The sequence below is a fragment of the Lepisosteus oculatus genome, chromosome 9, assembly GCF_040954835.1.
Source record: "Lepisosteus oculatus isolate fLepOcu1 chromosome 9, fLepOcu1.hap2, whole genome shotgun sequence".
Classification (NCBI taxonomy): Eukaryota; Metazoa; Chordata; class Actinopteri; order Semionotiformes; family Lepisosteidae; genus Lepisosteus; species Lepisosteus oculatus.
This window is the reverse complement of record NC_090704.1, coordinates 46307687-46327152: the sequence shown is the minus strand read 5'-3', so window position 1 is coordinate 46327152 and position 19466 is coordinate 46307687. Positions and strand designations below refer to the sequence as shown.

Here is a 19466-nt window from a genome sequence, read left to right as displayed (position 1 = left end):
CGCACCAGCTGGGGCGCTGTTCTGGAGTGCACCTGAGGGGAGTCAACTCTCTCCCACTGAGAGTCGAGAAGCCAACGCCGACCCTCCTGTCCTGCGCCCCCACTCCCCCCCCCCGCCTTGGCACTGCAAGGACGCGTTGCGTCCCGCGGTCTCGCGGGCACGACAGGAAAAGAGATAAGGGGCACAATGGCAGAAGAAGGGAAGCAGGCAGCTGTGTTTTAAAAGGGAACAGCACACTTGGGCCAGGCTTGTGAAGCGGTAAGTTCCTTTTATATAAACGCTAGAAAGGCACAAAGATGTGGCTGTTTCCTAAGCACTTTTCAGTGGTCCAAGGTTACTTCCGCAGAGCATTGTTAGAGCGTCTTCTGATCTACTGAGGTCACAGTTTTCTGAGCACTGCCTGGCTTCCATCGCCAGCAACACGCACTACAGATGGAAACGGCAAACACCACCCTCCGTCCAAAACTTACATCTGCTCGTACTTAATGTATCTGCCTCGGCTAGATCTTTCTGTAGCTGGTGTTTTGTTTGAAACTTAAAATATCCGCACCAGTGGTTTGCTCTACACCTAGTTACCATGGCGATTTCAATGGGAAGATGCAGGAGGGCGCCCGGAATGCGCACAGCTGTTGCTGTCAGCCAGAGAGAGAAAGTACAAAACAACACAAATACACATCGCCCCTGACAGCTTCTGATCCACCTCTCTTTGCTTTTTCTTTTTATAGAGATGCAGACATAAGGGTTGCCACCCTGCCTGAATAAATGAACCAAGAAAAGGCGTTATCCTCAAGCTAGTTCTCAATTAGTTCCTAACCTAGTTTCAGATACAGGTTTCCAATAAACACTAACCAAACGAGTTATATGGGCTGAATGACCTCCTCTCATTAGTGGGACCAGTAGGGGGCGCTCACCCTTTGGTCTGTGTGGGTCCTTATGCCCCTGTATAGCAACGGGGACACCATACTGTAGATGAGGCGCCATCCTTCAGACGAGATGTGAAACCGAGGTCCTGACTCTCAGCGGTCATTAAAAATTCAGGGTGTTTCTCAAAAAGAGTAGGGGCGCTAATCCCTGTGTCCTGGCCAGATTTCCCCCCTGACCTTTACCGGTCATGGTCTCCTAATAATTCCCATCTCTGTACTGGTTCCATCACTCTGCTCTCCTCCCCACTAAGAGGTGGTGTGTGGGGGGCGTTCTGGCGCATCATCCAGGTGGGGCTGCACACTGGTGTTAGTGGAGGGGATCCCCATTACCTGTAAAGCACTTTGAGTGGAGCGTCCAGAAAAGCGCTATATAAGTGTAAATACTACTACTACTACTACTATTACATTTATATGATTTTTATTATTATTATTATAATTATTATTATTATTATTATTAAAAATTGGCTGCCGTGTATAACGAGCCATCCAGCTAGAGTGAAAGTCCTTTGTTAGCAGAAAGAGGCGCAGAGCTGCAGTTTCCCCAGGCTGAAGCTGCAGGTCGACAGCAGATCCGGGGAGCTGACCCACAAACAAAACTCATCTTCTGCCACCAAATACAATAACGCCATGCAGCAAGTCTGTGCTCTCTTAACTGGAAGAGGCAGATTTCTAATCCTACCTGTTCCAACACTGACAGCGTAACTGAAGGCAAATTCTTAAAGTTGTCTGGGTACAGCTTGCGCCATTCTCGACCTTTTCAGGGTGTCTATGTTTTTATGGGGGGGAGGGGCGATCTCCACACACGTGAAAGGGCTGTGATGGCTGTATGCATATCAACAGGTAGCTGAAAGAGCTACAATAGGTGCGAAAAGCTGGTTGTAAACTTTTGAGGCTAAGTACAGACAGGTGTGCTCAGAACCGATTCAAAACATTTCTGTAGACCTCATCAGCAGCCTTCTCTTCATAACACCCCCATTCCAAAGCCCCAGACCCATTTTACAGTTTTCTGTATTCTGTATTTTTTAATCCACATAAATTCTGAGCTCTGCTAGCTCTGTTTTGCAAAGGTATACTATACAGTATTTTTCCTTTTAAGGAAACAATTGGACTGTGCATCATGGCAATTAAAGTTTTTGTTTTCTTTTTAATTATTCTTCCTAAAAATGATTTCCATTTGTTTTTCCCTTAAATACTGTTGGTTACAAGATCTTATTAAAGGTGAAATAAGGTCTGACACGATTTGTCTTGATGTCAGCCTTTACATCAACAAAAGCTGAAACGTCAAAAAGGGTGTGTAGACTTTTGATATCCACTGTATTTAGGAAGTTCTGAATTTCAATTCGAATTTCTGGAGCTCAGATCAGAACCTATGAAAGTTTACAATGGTAATCATGCAAGTGCTCTGCCATTTTCCTTATCCCCTTAGCAAGCACGGACCGCTCTTTGCCACAGTTAGAGCTGTGTCTGTCCTGCTCAGCTGTGCTTCACCATACTTCTCTGTGCTAATCCACTCTTCTCTTAGGCTTTACAACACTCTATCACAGTTTCATCATGCCTAAAGCCTTAATAAGGGAAACATGGTTTCTCTGATGGTTCAGTTCTGTAAGCATACAAACATAATGATAAATAAACAATAAGTGCCTCTTTTGCAATTTCCAAGTAAAGCCCGTATCAGTCGACAATAAATGTTACAAAGCTTTTAAATGCTGTGGAAACATGCTACTGTGAGGCTGGTGAGCCCAGGGCACTGTGCTCTCCAGAAGGATGAACCGATGCTACTGAAGAAGGAGGAAATGGAAATCTGCACGGATGTCTCCATGCTCTCCAGACCACCAGACGGGCGATTCCCCCTCAGCAAACACTTGTTGTCCAACATGTCCAGGCTGATGAGCTGACCAGCACCGGCCATGTTTTGAGCTCGGCGACCCTTCAGGTAGCATATAAAACACTGACTCTTCCTCGCGAGGAGTCAGGCACAAGAAGAGTAGGTTCATCGGAAGTCCGCTCTGTTGCAGCTGGACACATAGAGAACCGAATGCTGGATGGACTGGAAAGGGTTCAGTCCCATGGGTCTGTTCGGGTGGCTCTTCCTTAGCATGAGCTTGTTCTAGGCCTCCCTGCCTTGTAATAGTAAGCTGGAAGCTAAGGTGAGGGATGCCATTAACAGCTGTAGCAAAGGCACAGCAGGAATATCCAATGGTGCAGCATGACCAGCTGAATTCCAACTCAAACAGAGCTAGACGTTTATCTCAGTGGGCAATACGCATCATTCTTCCATATTCTTTAATTCTCCAGTTTATATTTCTCTCCCCTCCTCCTTTTGAGGGCAACACAGACATGGAGCAATCAGCGCTGCCATCTGATCTTTTTGATAGTCTGTTGCTCAGTATTATTTTTCACAATCCCTTCAAACAAGCTTATTTAATGAAAATATGCTCCCCAGCTTCATGGGTTTAATGGATTTTCGTCTTTTGTTCATAGATTCTGTAAAATACGCTGAAGCTCTGACAGCACATTTTTTAAAATGCTGACACGAGAGGGAAGAGGATTTTTGTCAGCGTAAGGCTATCCAAGCTTACAAAACAGCCCGCAATGTCTTTTAAAAAATATCTTGCTCTACAGGTGAAGTTTGAACTTTGCATACCTTTTAAAGTTAGTGAAAACTGTTTATGAAAGGGTTTTCAAACAGAAAAAGTCAAGATCCATACACAGCCTACATCTCGGTTTTTACGAGATGTTTCACGTAATTAATCTTTCAAAAAATGTTTTAAAGCTTAGTTAATACAGAATTACTGTACAGTGAGTTCAGCACAACAATACAAATCAAAATAAATAGTTCAACGTACAGCATTTAAAAGATTATTAAAGCTGTTCTACCACTGCAGTGCAGCCTCCAATTTTTAACAAAGAAGAACTGGTTGGGTGATACAAAGAGCCAACGGAGAACAAATTAATACCATTGGGCCCATTTATCATGTTTTTTGCAAAAAGCCAAGGTATGCCTTTCATCAACTTGAGTGCCTTGTTCCATACTCCCACCAGTCTTTGTGTACAGACGTGCCCCCTGCACTCGGTGATAAGTGCACTTCTCTGTAGTCTTCCTTTGCATCCAACGGTCTGTGATGCAATGCTGATTCTGCAGAACTCCACCTTCTTTACTTATTCATGGCCTTGAGGATTCTGAATACTTCAATCTGATCACCTCCAGTCTTCCCAGCTCAAAACTACAAAGGGTCAATTATTTTAATCTGTACAAGTAGGAAATTTCTTCAAGTGTGGCAATGTATCTGGTCGCCCTTATCTGGAATGATACCAATGCAGCAAATCTTGAAACCCCAGTAGTATCATGCTGTTATTGCAGATTCAGAGAACTGTACCACGTTGGTTAAGCAAGACCTACATTTTCTAAACCCATGTTGACCATCCCCTATAATTTCCTCGAGTGTGATTTAACTGGAATTAGGAACTGTAGGTAATGCGAAAGGATATTAAAGTAGATTCAACTCTAACTGGCAGCCAGTGGAGGGGTCTCAAAACAAGGGTCTGGATTGAAGGCTTGTTATGGCATGTTTTGTTTTGGCAGGACCACTGGAAGGCCAGACTAAAAAGCTGTGATCTCTACTCTTTGAGAATGATGTAATGCTGTCTTCACTGAGGTATTCTGCATGAAATGTTAGGGAGGGGGGGGTAGGGGGAAATTTATCGGGCTCCTAGATATCTTTCTCCTGTTCGTCTTTGATAAACTAATGCTTTTCTTTAAACTAGACCTTTTGCCTACTAAGGGCAGCTGCACAGCCTTTAATATAATTTCACATCTGGCTTTGAAACCGGGTATTTCCAGGCTCAAAGACAGATTATACCAGGTCTGTGAGCTCATAGGCTTTTAAAAAAAAAAGATCATGATGAATTTAAAAAAGAAAAGAGTTCCTATCTGAACTACAAAATGTAAGCAGCCTACATCTTCAGTGTTTTTATTTGACATACATTTAGAAAAGAAAAAAGGCATCATTTAAAAATCAGGATTCATTTGGAATAATATACCACCATATGGTACCAAAATGGAGTCACGATTTATAGACATTCGCATACCACGATAATCCAGAGCAGATGTCTTCAGAGGCTCCATACAAGTGACGCATGAGTATTAATGAAAGCAGTATAGCTCTGACGGGCCTGATCAGAATCACAGGTCCTGATGATCAATGTCATCTTTCCTAAGGTCCTGCAGGAGACTCTGGTTCATTTCAGCAGGATGAACTGCTATCGTAAACAAAAAGCAGAGGGATATCGCAGCACACAGACTAGCTCCCCACCGCCCCATCAGCGAGACACTCACCAGTCTGCTTTGTTTTACTGTGGGGCACAGCACAGGCTCAAAGGAAAGCCCGCGCTAGCCCTTTTCTTTGAGAGGCCAAAAGAAAACTTTACACCTAATAAAAAGAGAAGAGAGACTGATAAAGAGGTGTGCCTTCAATATCAGCTTCTCCTGCCATTAGCAATTGACGGAAAGCACAATAAACACTGAACGTGCTTTTCAAGCAAAGCGAACAAGCCCATCTGTGCATCTGATTAAAAACACAATTTAACAATCGTGTGCCAGGAAAAGATGTTTGTGAGCTGCGTTTTCCCCACAATGCAGTCTCCTTCGAATTCATCACGCGTTCTTTTTATTTTGCGAGCGGGTTAAGCTCACACCACAGGCAAAAGTCGAGATGAACCCATCCTGACACGTCTGGGGAACAGCGCAAGCTCCGCCTCCCCGGAACATCTTCAGATTAATATCCGGGTCCTGTTAATTCCCGATGACTGATCTGGCTGTAGGGAAACTTTGTAAAGGAGGGGGAAACCGGGGCCGTACCTGCTCCAGGCCGGCCTGCCTCTCGGCAGCGTGCGCCCTCTCCAGGTCCAGCCGCGCCCTGTCCGTCTCGGCCCGCAGCCGGCCCAGCGCCGCCTCCTGCTCCTGCGCGGCCCTCTGCCGCTCCTCCTCGCGCTGCAGGCTCAGCTCCAGCAGCTGCTGCTTCCGCTGGGCGCCGGCCCGCACGAGCTCCTCCCGCAGCTGCTGCACCTGGGCCTCCAGCGCCGCCGCGGCCTGCGGGAGGAAGAGGAGGCGCTCAGGGGCGATCCCGCCGTCCCCGGCGGGCGGGAGATGGGCGCTCGCGGCCGCGTCCTCTCAAGGAGGAAGCAGCCCGGCTAGTTCCCGGTCTGACGGGAACGATGCGCTCAGACACGGGAAGGGAAGTGAACACAGAGAAGACCACGGGAGTGGTGTCATCCAGGCATCAAAAATCCTGAAAGGCATTGACGCAAGTTGAACTAGACTTATTTTTTAACACAAACCAGCCACCATACAAAGACCTGATGAAAGAAGAGGACATCTGGAAGCATTCAGGGCAGAAAACAGGGAAGCTTCTTTACAGAGACTTCAACTAGCTCCCCAGCCATGTCGTTGATACTTATTCCACAGGATCCTTCAATAAATGACTTAACTGGATTGTTCAATCACTCAGCTACAAGCAAGCAAATGAGCAGGATGGGCTGGATGGCCGTCCTCATCTGTAACCTTTCATACTCTCTCGCTTTCTGCTCCACCATACCCCCTCAGACTCTGTCACCTCGAGTCTTGGAAAGTACAACACCAGTCGCTGCAGGATGAGGCAAAGAAAAACACTAATGCAAAACTCCTTCCCAAGAGTTCACAACCCTTGTGTTACACTTCAGATTAGAGACTCTACAAGGCATGTGTATAGAATTACTGTAATAGAGTGACATGAATGTGATGAAAACCAAGATTTACTATAGATTAACTGGAGACCCCTAATGCTAGACTATGGGGTATATAAATCCTCTTTATTCCATATTTAATAACATTAATGGATTTTTATAATGGAGACCTGAAGTCTTACCAACGTATAGCAATGTAAATTACAGAAAAGGCATGTTGATGCCCTTAGGATGTAGCGAAAACTTGGCAAGACAAGACCATGAAGCAGTGAGAAATGAGGGTGCACCTGAAGTTAAAATACTGGAAAACCAATGTAAAAAAGGGAATTACAAAGCACACCACAAGACAACCTTATAACTGCAGTATTTCCTCCTAAGGATGGCAGAACACCGAGAGGATACCGTCAGAAAGCAGATTTATGACGTTTCTGAATGTAATGGCTGAAACATGGCCGAGCCTCAGAGCAACAGGCCACTGGATTGTTCAGTGAGGCTCTGGGCCGACCCGTTCGGGACTGGCGCAGTCCTGTGAGTCACTGTGCCGCTGAGATCACAGGCATGCAGGGCCACTCCACTTGGCTCAGAGAGAACGGGCGGCACCCTTTGGATCTGAGTCCCAGAGCTCTAAACCAGAAAAAAAACAGAAGGACAAGGCAAAACAGGGGCTCGGTGTTCCATTACATCAAAGGCCAACAATCAGCAGATCAGCACAATCAAATCCCGGGCTTGAGGTCACTCGCTCATGAGTTATGGAAATTGTTGCCACATAACTTTTCTGAGGAAAACCAGGGACAAACATACGGCCACTCGCCTGTTCGCCCACAGCCAGCTCTTCAGCATTCATTGTAATCCTCTCTTTGATACATCCACAATGCACAGCATTAAACGGCATTCTCTATAAGGAACACAGAAAGCCGGCCCCATTAGAAAGTCAATTGGTCGGCATGAATAGATGTTTGCTACAGGCACTCTTAAAAAGCCACTGTTGCAGTGACCTTATGCTTGACCTTGAGTGCTTTGACCTTTCAGAATTGATTTTGCTCAGATTAAAGCCTTTGATTTAATACATGGCTGTAAAGAGAAAATTAAATTACATACCGAGACGATAAGCAATGGAAAAAGATTATTGAATGATTATTTAAAAAATGTTGTTCAGCCATACAGTTGTCATTTAATAAACACCTGAGCTGGAGCGATATTTTATTCAAGACGACACCTATAAGAAATATTTAAATGGTTATTTTTCTATGTAGAACCTGTCATTTCACACAGATGTAAAAATGAAACCAACCGCTGCTTAAAAAGACTACATACTGGAGAAAATGTCTGTTTTCTGTAGTATTTGAGTTCCTGGTGTATAACGGAGCAATCCCGCCCCCCTTTCACAACCTAACAAATAATGACTTGAATACTGGTAGGTACATAGAGGTTCAGAACAAACTCCATTTGAACTCCATCTGAAATTCAACCACTCACACTACTGACGCGATCCTCAGAGGGGAAGGGATTTATCAAGTCACATGGCAGGAGGGATGAAAGCATCTCATGGCGACTTCAAAAGAATTATCTTAGATTTCTCAGGGTTTCACAACAGAACTAGTTCCCAGCAATACTTGGGCACAGTGATTCATAGTCAGCTGCACACTGACTTCAGTGGCTTCACCTGTTTGGTCTTAACTGAAAAGATGCACCATCCTTTCCTCAAGAGTCTCTTTCCTTGTTATTGTTATACTTGTTTCTATCTGAATTTTATAGTAGTGGAAATTGTTTTGCAAAAGAAATTGGCAAAGACATGAAATAACATTCAATGTTAATTATTGCTATTGTTTAAAAGCACATGATGCAATGCTCATGTAAAGGTTTTAATGAATGCACTTCAAGGAACAATCAAGCTATAATTAAATTGGAGTATGAGGTAACATTTAATCTGGTCTCACAAACAATCAAACATTTAGGATTACGCAGATGGGAATTTAAAACTTCAACAAAAAAACAGCAGCACATCTGTGATACTTAAAATATCTGCAGAGATATTCTTAAACAATGAGTCTTTGAGGTATTTATTAAACAAACCCCCTTTTGAAAGCAGTGATCAGCGCTGGATTTCTATTATCATTAACTCCTCATCCAAAGACACAGTAATTAAAGCCTATTTTTTTAATTTAAAGGCACTTCAATGCCCTTTTCAGGATGCTTGTTTTAAAATCGGCCATTCTCTTTATTTGACAGTCCCAGAAGCCCCCAGTGGAGGAGGAGGAGGAGGAAGACAGGAGGGCGATTGCTGTCCTGCACTGCTGCGGTGCCAGGCCAGAACCAGGGCCCCCGGGCCTCATAGTTTTCTTTCCAAACACACTCCTGCTATTGACCAGCTCCCTTAAAACTGCTCTCTTCTGAACTAACCCTTGAGCTTGCAGTTTGGGATTTCACCACAATTCTTCATGCAAAATATCCTGACTTTGTAAGGCGACAGGTTGAAAATAAAGGCAAAAAACGTCTCTTTTACCACTCTCTTTACAGCTAACAAGTATAATAAATAATAATGCTGAGAATGAGCGTTGCTGAGACTGTTTTTTGGAATAAGAATCACAATCAATAAACTGAACAACTATCTGCTACTCTACCAAAAGTTGCAGGGTTTTCAGGTTTTTCAAAAAGATTGAATGCATTTTTTAAAAAAAGTCTTCGTGGCTTCTTTAGATGCTGCACGTCTTGTCGATCTCAGAAGAAGCAGCTCTGCCTGGCGTGACCGGGTGCTTCAGAAGGATTCACTGCAGGGCGAGGAAGGAAACAGCCCTCCGCTGAGGGTCCCAGCTGCAGGCCTCAGGCCTGCGTGCCTCTTCTTTGCATACACACTTTGCATCTCAAACTAGGGTCAGTGCACAAGCCCAAACTGTCCAGCTTGAACCAGATCAAGAAGCTGCACTGCAACAAGCTGTGCTCTGCTTAATCTGAACTGGGAGGTACACAGACAGACCAAACACTGTAGATAAAGGCAAACTAAAATCAAAGGAATCACCAGAGAAGGCTGCTGAACATCTCCTGTTCTGTGTAAATTACAGGCAGGAAGAAAATGTCTCTTACATTAGGATACTGACTGATGAGCCATTTCTTTCCTAATTGTTGATGAAAGTCTTAAAAACACAAACCAAAATGGAGCAATAGTTCAACTTTATCTGATTGCAACTCGTTTGAAGCTCGTTAGACTGTTTCCTCTGTGTGTTTGAGCCAGGCTGATACAGGCACCGTGCCAGCATGTTATCCCAGCTTGTGGTGCTGGACAAAGGTCACTCGCACTCCAACCGCATGGAAGATACTGGTCCAGTGTGGGGACTCTGCATGTCTGAGAAAACAGCTCAGTGGCACAAACCTCACCTGTGATAACAGTTTAAGAGTCAGCTGATCTAATTCCTGCAGGTCAGGGCTTGCATGCAAGAAAGAGGGGGACTCTAATGTAATAAAGAAAGCAGAGGTACGGGTGCATAGTGTTATTTTTACTACTGTAAGTATTTCTTTAAAGAAGGCATTGCTTAGCTGTTACAAGGAAGCGACAAAAGGCTTTTATACCACAACAATGTGCTAATAGTCATCTTGGAAAGTTAAAAAAGTTTTCAAAAAATGATTTAATGATTTACAGGAAGCATTAAGCCTCAAACAGCTAGCTGAAACAGAGCATTGTGCTTGAACTGCGTAACAGGGTCTCTGAGATACTGAGAAATGTTGAAGAGTGGGAGGGTGTGTGTGCTGGGTGGGGGGGATTTTCCCAAGGAAGTGTTGTGCCGTATCTGGAATTGATAAGCTCTGTAGCTTCAGCCAAGAATGCCTCATTGTCTGATGTCCGCTTCCCCAAAGTTTCCCCATGCCAGGGGAGCAACAACAGGTGAGCAAACCACCCACCCCAAACCCAGCGCTGCCGGCCTGCCAGGGCAACGGTTTGGGGAGTCTCCTACAAGCCAGCTACCCCCTTTGACAAGAAGGAGGTACGAAAGGCCCTATCGGACTCCACAGGCGTACCTGCCTACAGAAGCCCAAGAGGTACAAACACAAAGAAAACAAATAAAAAAATAGAAATGAACACATGGGGATCCCAATCTATATCACCTCATCATTACATTAATATCATTAGCATGTGCATAATTAGCTACACTGCAGGACCATCATTAAACATTCATAGGCATAAATATCTCCTCTTTCTTGTTACATATGCCTGCCTCCCCTAAATGATAACTTGAGGCATCAGAAAAATGCTGTGTTCGCTATTTAAAAAGCACAAATCACCAGCTAGATCATACCACTGAAAAACAACATTCCAGAGGACCATCAGGCTAAGTGTATGTATGCATGCACACACAGTTAATAACGCGGGCCCAGTCCAGATACATCAAGCACCGCACAAGGCGATGAATCCTGAACTGAAGAAAACCGCATGTGCAGTATTCGCTGGGCAGAGAACAATCCCTTCACACATTATCAGCTCTTCTGACTGAAAAACAATGCGAACTGGTTAAAAACCAGTGCTGGAGAATGCTGGGTACTTTCTCTTTAAGCATTTCCGAGACAAGCCCATTTGGATGGCCGTCTCCCATGCTAGCACACATGCCCTTACGAACATGGCTTTAATTTCTGCTGCCTCTTATTTTCTTTTTTCAGGTATTAAAAAAAAACTACAGAATAAGAATCTGTTTTCTTGCTATGCAGAAAGAAGAAATGGCCTACACTGGAGTGTCCTGCAGTGCCGTGTCTATTGAATGCAAATCAGAAGCCAGAGCACTAGATGGTTGCAGCATTCATTTCCAATTCGAGAACGGTAGCGCAATCAGAGGTCCCAGGTGGATAAAAGGAAAGCAGTTCTCTGAATATTAGCTAATGCCACATTTGCAAGTCTTCAAGGGAAAATCCTGAGCTGTTTGGGGGGAAAAAAAAGAAAAGAGAGATCATTTCTTGCAAAACCTATATATGAATCACTTTGTACTGCTGGACTGATGGAAGCGATGCCTGGGTTGGGATTAAACTCTTTTCATCATGAAACCCCATCTGGTATTGAGACCACGTCTGTCAAAGCCTCCTTCCTTTAAAGTCCCGTTTTTGATTCCACATCAATTTATTCCGATCGCAGCTGTGTGACTTTTAAAAAACACGAAAGGACAGCACCGGCTTGAACCACACATATTCCAGGCTTGAAAGGGACTGCTATAATTAAAAACAATGGGCATGAAAGAATGATAAATGGATCTTTTTCCCCCATTTTCCCCAACAAGTGGCCTTAAGTCCAACAGATGTTAGACCTTTTAAGATGGTACTAAGCCAGAAAGCTGACATTAAAATTGGCTCCTGGGAAAGCGTGGTGGCTCAGTCTTTCACACGCTGGTGTTTCTCTAAATTATCCAGACCTCACTATTGCCCTGTTGCACAGCAATGACTAATTAGGACTTTAGTGCCTTTGCTCCAGAGTAAAGAGAAGGATGGCTATCAAAACATAGAAGTTAATCTATTCTCAGTTTTCTGATACCAAGAGCTTTGGTTTCTTTACAAATTCAGCTGGTTTTCTCTGCACCAGCAGAGCACAGGGGAAGGTTGTGTACTTGCTGTGTTGAAATACCCAACCTGTTCATATGATTTAAAGTCATGTACTATAAATTGGCAGGAGTCCTTGTACTACTGCAACCTGTAATGTACAGTAGGTATCATTAATTATACTAATCTAAATATATTAAAGCATTGGTACAGTATGTGGTGCAGTTGATCTGTCTTAGTTGTATTTATATATTTTGATACATTCACATAAATGACCGGCTCTGTCTCTCCTTGTCAAGTTGATCCTTATACACCAGTGTCATCCTTACAGAGAATCAATCTATAATCTAATGGTGTTGAGCGGCACAGGGTGAGACAGGGGCACAATGGGCTGGATATCCTTTTTGGGAGGGAGATGAATGTAAGGACAAGGAACCAAGGAGGAATGGTGGAAACTCATTTTTTAAATCATAAAGGTTGGAAGTGCTGTTTTGCGTGTATTGTAAAGGTGGCAAAGATGGACAAGTCTACCCTCAGAACAATACCTTTGCTGTGGTTTACAGATGTGCACATTACATGAAATGAACCATTATAATGCAGAATGAGAGAGTCAAGAACACAAGGGAGTGAAAATTAAAATCTGTCAATCTCTTATGCATTATATAATTAAGATCTGCAGTCCTTTTAACGCAAGGAAGCCAAGTTTAAACTAAACAAAGAATGAGCTAAAACCGACAGTAAGAAGCAGCTTTTTAGTTGTATGGTTAGCACTCTTTTAGGTACAAACAATAGGGCTGCCATTAGCAATGCTGATTGAAACTGGGGGCTAGTGTTACTGGGGGTTTACGTCAGGATGGGATAGCACCTTTGGCTGTTCAGATTCAGGTTCTACAGCTCAACTATTTTTCTGTTCATCTGGGGGGGCTGGTTGCCATAGGCTGAGTACCCCTTCCCCGCCCTTGTTGTGCCCTTGGGGAGAATGTAAAACCAAACTAGAAATGGATAAGCAGCTGATTAAAGTGCCACATTCAAACACAACTGGGTCTGGCACATACTACAGGAGAGGCCTGGAGCCCACTTAATCTTCAGCCCCGCTACTGTTCTAAAAAAACAGTTTGCATCAGCTTGCTCTCAAAGAGAAAGCAACGACACACCTGTGCACATGTTCAAGTCACTTTGGGGACCATGGTCCAATTCAAAACTGCAAAAACAACACTCACAGTATGTCTGGGTTTCACAACACTTTATGGCGGATCTGCTGACCTATATTTCTGCCTTTTACTGTTCTGTAATAGCAGCAATACTTAATCATATATTTCTATTTGACTGTGTTTTAATTGGAGATTCGCATTGAAGGGGATTTCTTAAAGGACATGGTCCTGCCAGGAAGCCAGGAAAGAGCAACCATTTTATGATTTAAGTTAACTATCTACATACTGCATAAACGTAAAGTCTCTTCCAAGTAATCTTGTGAAGTGTTTCACGTGAGAAGACAGCGACTAAGGCAGAAAACATTTCAGTAAACAGAATACAGGAATACAGTATGTGAGCCAGCCTGGGCCAGAGACTCCAAATAAATTTAATATAAATCTTCAACCCAATCCTTCTGAAGAATCTGCAGAGCTTTGCGAGCTAGTGAGAAAACCTCTGCAGTGAAAAACTGCAGAGATGAGCTGTAATGAAAACACAAAGCCAAATCTGACTGACTTAATATGCCTGCGCTTTTGTTATAATACTGTAAGTGTTTAAAATTCTCACATTGAGCACGTGTGGCACAATCTGAAAACAGCTGTGATGCTGCGAAGTCTACATCTTCTTGTCTTAATTAGCTGCTCTGGAAGATGCTCTTTGAAGACTTGACAGCATCATCACTTTGCCAATCACTGCTCTGGAAGGAGATAGCTGCGTTCTCTGCCTGTGATCTCTCTCTGAGCCAGGCCCTTTCAAGTCCACGCAATATTAATGGTCTTGGGGTGCAGGGATAACTTGTGTGGAAAAAAAATATCCTTGAAACGTGCTTGAAGCACAAGACAGACGATTTTAAATGATCTAATTAAACATTCCTGTTGTTAAAGACAACAGCCCTGAAGAATTCCCATTGTTAGTCTTTCTCCAGTGGTAAACTAGCACTAATTTCATGTCTGCTCCAAATCAAGTGCCTTCAAAGGGAATGTTAATCTTGGTCTATTACAACACTAATAGAGTGTCGTCAATTAAAATGCTTCTGCAAGGTCTTATTCTTCTTAAGCATTCAAACCAGACAGTATATCAATCTTTATATTCAGCGAGAGTATTCAGTGCAGTGGTGCTGTATCATGACAGTGCACATACTGTATACACAACACATTAAGCAAAGGCAGGTTTTCATTTTCAGGACGTACATGGTGGAAAAAAAAGAGGTATATCGGAAAACGACAACAATATTGTAAAGAACGGGTGGTGGGGGGTCAAAAAAACATCCCTGGGCTTCCGTTGACTTCCCTCACCATACAGGGGCTCTCAGCCCATTCTTGTCATGAGATACAGTGCAGGAGGACAGCGATACGTCAAAACAGACTCGGGGTTTGATGGGGACCAGCTAAGAGTCTCAAAGCAGCATGGTCAAAGCTGGACAATTCTTTTAGACGCCTTCTACAAGGTATTGGTTTATTTCTTTTGGTGACAAACAATCTTTGCACCATTTATTGGTTATTGTATAATATAATTAATAATTAATTATAAATAACAGAAGCTCAACCCTCTCTTCTTTGGTCTCTTACCCACTTCTCTGAAAACCCCATACTTTCAATTGCAGAATAACTGAGTGCAGCTGCAGTGTACCAGACTGGCTATCCTACAGCAGCAGGAAGCAAGAGAGAAGCCTCCTAGACATGCGCTGTGGTAGCTGCACCCCTGTGCTGTCCTTGGATGCAAATACCAATTGTGCACTGCTGACACGATCACTCAACCTTCAGGAGATGTGACTTCACTCTTGTGCATCTTTAAACGTCAAACGGGCAACGACTTCAAACCTGACTCGAAGCAATAAACTCGCGATAACATCTGAAGAGCTGTCAGTGAAATAAGCCCCACGTTGCGCGCAATGCAAACTTAAAAGCAAAAACCGATTCCCCCCATCACCACCAGTCCTGTCAAAAGAAACAGGACAGTTCTGTTCAGATCAAACCTCAGCTCTCACACAGTTTTCCTGCACCACGTCATGGCTCCTGTCAAGCCTGCACAGATCACGACAGTGTTTGAAAATACTAATAAAGTAATAGACAGCTGGACTCCGAAAGCAGGACAAATAACACAATACACACAAGGAAAACATATACATATACATAAATATATTCCAGCACTTCCAGTAATGACAGAATTGATCAGCTAGGGCAAACCCTTCATTCAAAATGTTCTCCCTGATAACACACAGGGTCCTGTAGGGCTTACTTAGGGCTTCCAAGACACACTAATGTTCTGAAGACTGTTCCAGAGGATATATAAAGGTACCTGTGCTTTTAGATGGCAGGTTTCCAGGTGCTTTCATTGCCTCTGTTTCTCTTAAAAAAGCTTGTTAAGAAACAAGCGGTATCACAGAGTTCATAAAAGAGGGCGAGTTTATCATGCTACTTCTTACCTTACTTGTAATCATCTAGGCAGACTGTTCTGGCCTGGTGTCTCACACTACAGCTGTAAATTCTTCCTCTTGCAGAAGTAACAATACATAATTTACATAATTTGTTGTTTTTTTGCTCCTTTTTGTCCTTGCAAACAATATTCCACTCTTAACACCACAAAGTAAGATATGTATATGATATCAATGGTAATAACATTGTGAAATGTAATCTTGTAATTACTTGCTTCCTTTCTGTAATTTATGCTATAATATTAGAAGTCACATGGGCTAAATAGGTTTGTGAAATTAAATCACGATATTAGTGCCACAAGTATGTACTACACTGTTCTAGCCAGTTTCTGGTGGGCAGCAGTAATTGATGCATATGCAGGATAGGTTTACAGATCGTTTCCAGGTGGACCAAGGTGAAGGGCTTGTTCTCCTGGATGGAGGCACCTGGCCTTGCTGCCAACACACTGTGTGTTGCCCTGGTGAAGAGACCCTCTGAGATATGGGCATCTGCTAAATGAAATGGATGTTCTGAAGATACACCTTAGAGTCCTCTTCTGACACACAGGATGCACAGTGGGGGCTTGTGTGCAGAACGAATGTCATGCATTAACTCTGCAGAACCAATCAAAGTAATTTTCATATTAAAGTGTTAAAAGCAATTGCTAACTGGGGAACAAAACTTTTTGGGGGGGGCATCAAATGTGTCCTCTGTTCTTCTGAAGATTTAAGCAAACTCTGATCCTGTTCCTAACATCAAGAAGCTTAAAACCTTTTCTCTTCATATTAACCTTCTCAGCAAACCGAGGAAGTAAAAGAACTCATGTGGCTGAAAACAAGAAGTCTTGATTCCAGAAACCAAAAAGGCATGTCTTGTGAAGCGTGGAGGATGAAGCGTTTCTTGGTCTCCCGGGCCAGAGAGTGAGTAACGAAACCTGGCTTCAGGCTGCAGTCTTTGGATAAACAACTATCCTACGGTGACTGGCTGCCAGCTCCTAGACCTCCATCTCCAGAGAGCAAAACATAATTTGATTCTGTTCGTTTGTCCTTTCATCTTTAAAGAGAATTGGGTAAGGCTGTGCCTGGGGGGTGTCGAGATCACTGCGCAGGTCCCAGAACAAGGTCCCCAGGATGGGTAAGTTGGGCCCCCCGAACAGTTTTTTTTGCTACTGGATCAAGAGGCCTGAGGTTTCGTATTAAACACAAAATAAGCTTCCAGCCAGCAGTCCTGGATCCCTTCAGAGCTCATGGAGACCACGAGCCAGGCCAGGGCCAGTGGCAGAGCAGGGAGGACAGCGGAGAGGAAAGATGGTCATGAAGATCTCAGACTGAGATCCAAACAGCTGTGACTGGTTAGCAATACGTGCGGGGTAACATCAGTTATAACAATATACAGGAAGACAAAACTCGTGTGGGAAAAAGAATCCACAAATCATGAAGGATTGACTTGTATGAAATGTAAAATTATAACTTTTTTCAAAACCAAGTTACCCAGCAGTGAAGTGGATGGCTTTGACTGGATGATAGCTCAGGGAAAGACGATCCCTGCGTTGGCCACTGAAAGAACGTCTGCCCTGTCACAGCCTTCTTTCTTCTGGGCCTCCTCTGAGTAATAACAAACCACTATGTCCTTATGGATGTTTTCTGTTTCAAAGGAGCGACTCATTTGTTCCTGTTCCCAAAAATACCATCCGACAATCTCCCTACAGAGAAAACTCAGCTCAGAAAATTGGGAGACTCACCACATCAAGAGATGAGTCTGAATTCCGTTTGTGCAACTGGAATCTTACTCATCTTCAGGACAGGGCTGCTACCTGCTCCCTGTGCCAACTTTCCACACTGGAACATTCAAACCAGTGGCAGAAATTCCAGTAACAACCAAGTCCCATCATGCGAACATGAGACACACAAAGCTTTAATAAATAATTAATGCCCATGATTAGTCATTTAGCGGCTGCTTTTATCCAAGAACCACACTTCCTGCAGGGTCCATCCATCCTTTCAGCCTCTTCTGGAGCGGGCTGAGCTGAAGGAAGCTTGGTGCTTTGCTCCGGGTGACGCACAGCAAGGAGGCGGCACATTCCAGGAGTTGGAGGGGTCAGCCGTAATCTTTCAATTGCATTTTATTTTGCATTTAGGAAGATTTGTGTTTTTTTGGTCTCTATCTATTTAAACCTTGCTCAGAGGAATCCTGAAATGTGGAACCCCGCAGGGACCTGAAAGACTAAGCTCTTTGGCTATACCGCATGTCAGTATTTTGCACCTTTATTTCTGATTCCTCCCACTTCCTAGTTTTCTAAACGTCAATCACTTTCCTGGAGCTCGATGAAGAATGACTACTCCCCTGAGCCTGGATGCAAGGACTCTTGTTTCCTCAAACTCTCTGCAGTCCTTCCCTCATCCCAGCCATCTCAGCAGCACCAGGCCCTGTCTTGGTGAAGCTATCACCTTCAGCCAGGTTCAGTCACAGCAACTACTTTGTGAGGCTCTACCACTGCACTACACCACCTCACCAGTCCAGGCCCACTGCACTACACCACCTCACCAGCCCAGGCCCACTGCACTACACCTCCTCACCAGCCCAGGCCCACTTCACTACACCTCCTCACCAGCCCAGGCCCACTGCACTACACCTCCTCACCAGCCCAGGCCCACTGCACTACACCTCCTCACCAGCCCAGGCCCACTGCACTATATCATTTCCCTAACGGCATTGTGGGATTGATTTGGTCAGCATCCTGTGGGGTCTGAACTTCCCTAACAAAAGTTAATACTTTTGCAACTACTCCTGATTACAGAGACCTGTGAATTGATTCACATCATCCAGTCTGCAACCCTGCAGGAGACAGAGGACCCTAAATAATTCCAGGTGATGTTATGTATGAGCTCAGCTTGTTCAAGACTGTCAGCTGTGATTGTCCCAGTCTGACAACAGACAAATGGTGGTAGCCAAGAAGATCATGCTGGCCACCATGAAGTACTTCAGGAGATTATCAAATAATCAGATGGACTATAAAACCAATTTGAATACCAAAAGGAGTCAGCAGACTAGTTACAATAATTATGACAACTTTGGCTGCTGTTTGTCAATTATCATGAGTGTGCCACTCTGATTTTGGCCACTTTAAGAGTTCAGTGAAAATTTAACAGTTCTGACGTCTCATAATACATCATCTGTGATACGCAAACACAACAGTCTGGACACATGATTCTTTAATCCTATGACAATGCTTGAGTGAGTGACAGAAGTTGTTGCTGAACAAGGTCCTAATTAGATGTGATCCTCAAGTTCCTGCAGACGTACAAGCCTGGTGTCCACCACACGTACACGTGGGACATGAACAGACTCATCAGTTGTTAAATCGCGAGCACTTCATCCATTTTACCCAGTTTCTGAGCTCGTTCTTTGGAAAAACATCCATCACCCCCTCCGTAGCTCTGCTGAAACTGTCTGTCTGGGACATCACAGGAATTACAGTGTTTTGCTTTAGTATCAAATTCTGGCCTTGAATTGTCAAACTGGTGTGTGGGAGAGGTTCTTCAGTTCCAAACTCCAGAAGTAAATTGAGGTATTCAAATAATAATACAGACATAATATTATTTTTTTTATCTCAAGAAAAAGACAACGTATAAAGGTACAAAGTCTAAGTCCTTTGTAGGACACAAGGGCTCAGTCTACCATACAGACCTGCATTTGTTTCAGATAT

At 43.8% G+C, this 19466-nt stretch overlaps 1 protein-coding gene and 2 long non-coding RNA genes across 7 annotated transcripts in view; 2 read left to right on the top strand and 1 right to left on the bottom strand.

The window, feature by feature from the left end:
- cep112 (centrosomal protein 112) overlaps positions 1-19466 on the bottom strand; it is a 144387-nt gene that overhangs the window by 38743 nt on the left and 86178 nt on the right. For 2 of the 5 annotated variants that reach the window (XM_015356208.2, XM_015356211.2), the window contains exon 21: positions 5782-6012. In XM_015356208.2, the coding sequence (XP_015211694.2) occupies positions 5782-6012 (231 nt within the window). The other 3 variants (XM_015356214.2, XM_015356217.2, XM_015356215.2) reach the window with 3 other exon arrangements.
- On the top strand, positions 145-9139 carry LOC107078501 (uncharacterized). The gene is made up of 3 exons (XR_001479439.2): positions 145-258; positions 4507-4579; positions 8874-9139. It is a non-coding gene; the product is annotated as an uncharacterized lncRNA (long non-coding RNA).
- Positions 9285-12364, top strand: LOC138241295 (uncharacterized). Its single transcript, XR_011190523.1, has 3 exons — positions 9285-9515; positions 10494-10676; positions 11340-12364. It is a non-coding gene; the product is annotated as an uncharacterized lncRNA (long non-coding RNA).